This window comes from Alligator sinensis, unplaced genomic scaffold, assembly GCF_000455745.1.
Source record: "Alligator sinensis unplaced genomic scaffold, ASM45574v1 scaffold1241_1, whole genome shotgun sequence".
NCBI classification, from domain to species: domain Eukaryota; kingdom Metazoa; phylum Chordata; order Crocodylia; family Alligatoridae; genus Alligator; species Alligator sinensis.
This window is the reverse complement of record NW_005842202.1, coordinates 36,775-42,797: the sequence shown is the minus strand read 5'-3', so window position 1 is coordinate 42,797 and position 6,023 is coordinate 36,775. Positions and strand designations below refer to the sequence as shown.

The 6,023-nt window shown below is 43.4% G+C and overlaps 1 protein-coding gene across 2 annotated transcripts in view; it reads left to right on the top strand.

Moving 5' to 3' along the window:
* Positions 1–1,317: 1,317 nt before the first annotated feature.
* Positions 1,318–6,023, top strand: part of CBL (Cbl proto-oncogene) — a 36,649-nt gene continuing 31,943 nt past the window's right edge. The window contains exon 1 of one of the 2 annotated variants that reach the window (XM_025207643.1): positions 1,318–1,606. In XM_025207643.1, the coding sequence (XP_025063428.1) occupies positions 1,353–1,606 (254 nt within the window). In that variant the 5' untranslated portion in view covers positions 1,318–1,352. The remainder of the gene's footprint in view (positions 1,607–6,023) is intronic. The other variant, XM_025207642.1, reaches the window with a different exon arrangement.

The window sequence follows — 6,023 nt, the reverse complement described above, 5'->3', positions numbered from 1 at the left end:
TCCCTAGACTAAATAATAGAGACTCTTGGCTATTACTGGCTAAAGAAAAGGACTTTTTCTCAGAGGTGTGCAATCCTTTTTAAAGCTATCTCTTTCTCCTCTTGTCTAAGCTTATTTTCATGAGCTGCTGTGTATAGTCGCCCTATTTTTGTCTTGCATATACCATGCCAGCTCAGATAGGTAGGTTTCTGGTTTGTTCCTCTATGATAGAAGAACATGGCTTTTGGGGCGTGGGGCTTCTGCTCAGTGGGTTCCCTATGCTGCTATGTACGAAACAAATGGCGCACAAATGGCAAAACTTTTACTGATAAGCCTGGGAACTGATTGGCCTTGTATTCTTAATTCTGTAGATGTGTAGGCAGTCTCCCTGTTGAAATGCAACTCGGAGAAACTTTTCCACCAGGAGGGAGGAACAGTCTCGCAAATGTACCAGGCAGTACCTTAGAAAGTATCAACTGTTTCATCTAATTGTTAACGGGAGTAATTTTAAATATCGAGTGCTGTTCTGAGAAGGTGCACGTACAAGTGGGAAGTGACTGCAGAGGGTCAGATACCGCGCCTGATATTCGCATGCAGCTCATGGAAGGCAGTGGCACCTGGAGACACATCAGAGGTCTAGATCCCTTTTTCTTGCCCATAAGCTCTGATCCCCGTTTCATTTGTTACGTCAGTGGGGGTGTCTGCCTCTTAGCAGAAAACCTTTGCTTCGTATCTGCTCTTCGTTGCTGTGCAGTCTCTGTTGGAGTGTCACTTAAAATTTGATTCATAGTCTAAACTTTCATTGAAGCACACCTTGGTAACTTTTATAGGGCTTGTTTCTATGAGGAAATTTTACCCGTATTTTATCACTATTGGGATGAAACTTCCCATGCGGCCACTCCTGAAATGAGAGCATCTTTGTTGCGGGGAGGGTGGGGGGGGAGAAGGTTTGCTATGGCTGTATCAGTATAATTATGCTAGTAAATTGCAATGTGAAAAAGTCTAGACTGTGTCTCCTTTGATAGAAGCACTTTGCATTTAGCAAGTCAGCAGCTCTGTCATTTAAAAATGCTGCCTATTGAATATTACTGCATCACACTTCTTAAGATGAATTCAGTGTGAGACCTAACCTCCTGGCACCTAGACACCAGGAAGAAAGTGTGCTAGTTGGGAAGATTCTCCTTTTTTTTATGACAGTTGGAATTTCTACGGGAACTTGAGCACCCGCAGTTGCACGTGGGACTGTTTATTTGTCCGTCACTGTGTCTTACACGCACTTGCGTTTTGGGAAAGGCTGGTGACCAGCTCTGCGCAATCTTTGCTGCTGTTAAATCTTTGTGGTCTCAGACTGGTGACTCTGCCTTTTTCCTTCCATGCAGGTGGTGCGTCTGTGTCAGAACCCAAAGTTGGCATTGAAGAACAGCCCGCCCTACATATTAGATCTGCTGCCTGATACGTACCAGCATCTCCGAACCATCCTGTCACGCTACGAGGGGAAGATGGAGACCCTGGGAGAAAACGAGTACTTCAGGGTGTTCATGGAGAACTTGATGAAGAAGACCAAACAGACCATCAGCCTCTTTAAGGAAGGGAAAGAAAGGATGTACGAGGAGAATTCTCAGCCTAGGTAATGCGGAAAACCTTACCGCTAGTACTTGCAGCACATGTCTAGCTGAGCGGGTGGGACATTGAGCGCACAGCTTAATGGTTAATCCAGTGTCTGGCAGTGAGAACAAAGAGTTTGGTGGTGAAGGAGACTTAAAGCTAGCTAGAGAAGATCAAACTTGAAGTGAAATATTTTGGGCTAGAGCGAAAGCAGCGAGAGGACAAAGAAGAGATCAGTATTCTAGATCTGAGCATTCTTGGCTGTTGAGTCTTGAATTGAGTTACACTAGGATAAAGAATAAGATTATTTCTGTTCTAAACAGGCATGCGATTTTTATGCATCTGAGAACAGCTCCATGTTGGAGTGAGTATATCTGTAAAGTTCTTTTGTACATGAATTGGCGAAGACGTTAGTATAGCTGGGGGGGAGTTTAGAGTTGAAAACGAAGTATTTCATTTTGGAAATTGGAGTCACGACCTCTGCTTTGTGAATTTGTATTTCAGTTCCGAGCATTGCTTCATTTTTTAATTAAAAAAAACAATTGGAAACATATGAGGCTGGGGGTGGGGAAGCGGGAATAAAATTGAGACTTAAATCCTTCTTATCTCGGTTCAACCCTCTACTAGAATTTGAGTTGGAGCCAGTCTCTCCTGGGTATGTGATGGACCTGTTTGAGTCTAATGGAACCTGAGCTTATCCAGGGGTCTCTGTGGGAGGCTGTTCTTTCAGCAGATCACTTTATCAGTAGTTTAGAAATGTTGTTGCTGGCCACTGACAAAAGCTGTGCTCGCCTTCCTTTCTTCATGGCACTGCACTCGCGGCCCCCTCTTTAGCGAGAGACTGCAGTCACATTGATGTTTGGCCTTTGTACCTGTCCTTTGGATCTCCCTGAGGCTCAGCCGTATGGGTACAGAACAAGAGGCGCTGCTGGTGACTCTGGTAGGTGGTCTCCCAGTGATGGGTGCAGACCTGGTGCTCAGTCTGCCTAGCCATTTGATGCCATTGATGTCAGGCTTTGCTGACTTGACTGCGGACCCCAAAAAGTCCTTTCTCTCCTCGCTGAAGGTTGTCAGAGGGTAATTTCCATCTTCCTTGCAAGCACATTTGGGAGGGTCTGTAGAGTTTTACCTTGTCACCCCCTGTGTGTGTACACACGTGGCTACTGGAAAGGTTTTTGAAGCAGCATGGTGTCTCCTTGTATGCTTCATTTAATCCAGTCATAGTAGGTCGTTTTTATCAATTCAGTTTTGACTGCTGTTTGCAGGAGTTGAAGTGGAATTTGGCAGGCCACTTATTAAATGAGGTATCTCTCCTTGAGGGTATTGCCCCACTACTTTATGGCTGAAAGCTGGTTTCTAAGTGGATTTAATTTTGGTCTGCAAAAGTCTTATTAGACAAAGACCTGCCTCCCTTGACTCAGCTGCCACAACTGGGGTCAGCAGAGATGGTTGAGATGGAGTCTTTTTAGTTTAAAACATGGGGCTTGCTGACATGATGTCATCTTTGAGGGCATCTTAAATTTGGAACTTGTTCTTCCCCTCTGACCAAAATAACCTGAATCCGCCAGGCAGTGCACCATGCTGTGAGGCCTGTGTAGCTTCCTTGGCATCTTGGGTGGGAGGAGAATTGAAATCATTTTCAGTGTCAGGAGCAGAGTGAGGGGAGGACTGAGGTTGCTAGGTTTGTCTGGCATGGAAAACGGTGAGAGTTGTAGTGACTGCTTTGTTATTTAGCTTTGCTTGATGCACACCCAGAGCAGTGGTGTTTTTTGTCTTTTATATATGTAAAAAAAAAAAAAAAAAAATGTGGAACTAACCAACCAGTTAAGTTTGTTTGCAGTCAAGCAACTGTTAAATGGATGAAGCCCTAGCAACTCTGCGCATGTCATTTTTAAACAAAAATGGGAAGTAATGGAACATTTACTTTGCATAAATTTATTTTCATAATTTTGTATTGGGGTGTGTTCATATAATGGCACCTTTATTAATTTCTGTTTTTGTTCACTCTTCCATGACCCTCCAGGACTTGCTTATTAGGATTTCTAAGTCGTTCAGCTTTTTAGGTAGGGCCTTGCAAGTCCCTGCATAACAATTTGCTGCCCAGGTATCTTCTCAAATGTAGAAGGTCAAAGTGGAACGAATGTGTCGCAAAGACATTTTAGCCCTGCTTTTTGTCAAATGCGTAGCTTTCCGTTCACAAGCCTTGTGGAGCCCTGCTTCAGAGCTCCAAACGAGACTTGCCGTTTTCCTGTTTGCTGCTTATCTTTTGAAAATTAATTTCAGATTTCTGTGTCAAGATGTCAAGGTTTGGGGCCAGCGTAATAAATAAGTCCAAATGAAACTCCATGTGACTAGTCCTTCGGGGGCTGTCACTAGCACTCTCTTAGAGTCAGTCTGCCGAAGATTTGACAGCCCCGTAGTAGTGGAGTTGCTGGGCCTGCGGCATTTGGTCAGCCACAGCCCTTGTAGTTTTAGCTGCTTCTCTACTCCCTCTTCATCTCATCCTAGGAAGAGGTAGCAACCATAGTACAATACATTGATTTGTCTCTGAAGGATATACTTTGGATAGTCTTTATCTGGGGAGCAGCTGTGGCTTGGTAGCATTCCTATTGTTTCTGTTTCCCCATAGAATAAAAATGCACCATTGATAAAAATAGTGTGTACACATGAGTCAGGCACCAACTCAGGATATTACTTGCCTTGAAAGAATGTGTTCTCAGATTCAGGTGGCATCTTTTGCCAATGGGCTTGACGGGCCTTCCACTTCCAGCAGCGTGCCAGGCCAATTACTGTGCTATCAGATGGCAGTTAAAAACCAGCTACTGCAGCTTGCAGAAGCGAATTGGGATCCTTGGACTTAAAGGAGAATTGAAAGTCTCCTTTAAGGAGCAGTCTTCATATAATCTTACTTCAGTGAAATGATTGAATAGTTTTCTCCTTTACTTCCCTGTTGAGATGCATGTTCAGGGTTCTTTGTCTTTTCTTGTAACCCTTCTTGACAGTTAGATACCTAAGGCAGTGGAAGAAATTGCTACTCCCTGACCTGTTTTAGAAGTTGATTATTGGCTGTTCTGGAAAAAGCTGAGACTTGTGAACTTGAATCTGGTTGTCATTTGAACTTTACTTCCTCTTTTAGTATAGCGTGTGTACATCTCTTCTTGCTTAGGAAAGATGCTGCTCATCTTGCTCTTGGTTTCTGTGGCTTGTGCTGAAGCTAGGTGGAATGCTTCCGTAAACCTGCTTTTTTTTTTAATCTGTTTTTATTCACCCTGTTCAGTGCTCACTTTTATATTCTCCTTGAGCTTTTCTCAGTGGTTTGATTTCCTTTTATTCCTTTCTTACTAATGCCTTATCTGTCTTCCCATCTTCTGAATTCAGCCATTACCAGTACTTTGTTTCCTGTTGTGCATTCTCTTATTTCCGACCCTATAGATAGCTCACAGTTAAGCGCAAAGGCAGGATTTGGACATTTGCATAACTAGTGTGCCAATCATGCTGGGTCCTGTTAATCAGGGGGACATGCTTATAAACAAGTGACAGGGCAGGGAATTGGGGGTTTTTAAAATCTTTTTTGAATGCAAAATATTTTTGATCTTTGAGCAGCTTGAATGCAATCCATGGTGCGTTCTTGTGAGCTAGACTGGGCACCTGGACACTTGCTTTTTCACACCAGTATAACTCGCCTTAAACCAGTATAAAGAGGATTGAACACATGGCACTTAGCTGCAGAACTGTAAGTTATAAAAATAGCTCAGATGCTGACATTGCCTCCAGGAGATCTTTTCTTTCTGTCTGCTCTGGAAAGCAGTGTTCCTTTAGGTTGCAATACAAAACCAATGTAAGTTATGCTGGAGTTAGTGTAATGTGCCCAGGCCCTGAGGCAGGAATAGAGAGAGAGATGCTCTCCAAGGGCGTCTGTGATCATGGATCCTTCGTAGTGCTTGTAGCTGCCACAGAGGTGTTGCATGAAGACATCGGGCGCATCTTAGAACGTAATGATATGACTGACGTTATCCGTTTAGCAAACAGCTCTGATGCCCGAAAACCTATAGTGCAACCCTTGCGCGTCATCTAGTCCCGAGTATTTTTTAATTTCTTGTCGCTGTGTGCCATATGCGATGCCTACATCAGGGTTGTGCAGAAGCATAATATGGCTGCCGCATGATTTTTACTGTAAAATGGGCTTAGTTTAAAATCCCATAACAGAAAGGAATATAAATTGAAAGGGTTTAGAAGATGAAGTTTTAAAGATTAGAGCAGAAGCCCTTGATGTATTTTATCTCTAAGAGAGTTCTTTGACGCACCTGTTTTTCTGCTGTGTTCAGGAAGTTGAAATAGGCTTGTAGAAACACCCTACACAGGCATGTGGCTGCAAAGCTGGCCTTTTTTTAAAAGTGTGATCAGAAACCAAATCAAACTGAATTTGGTCTCTGTCTCTT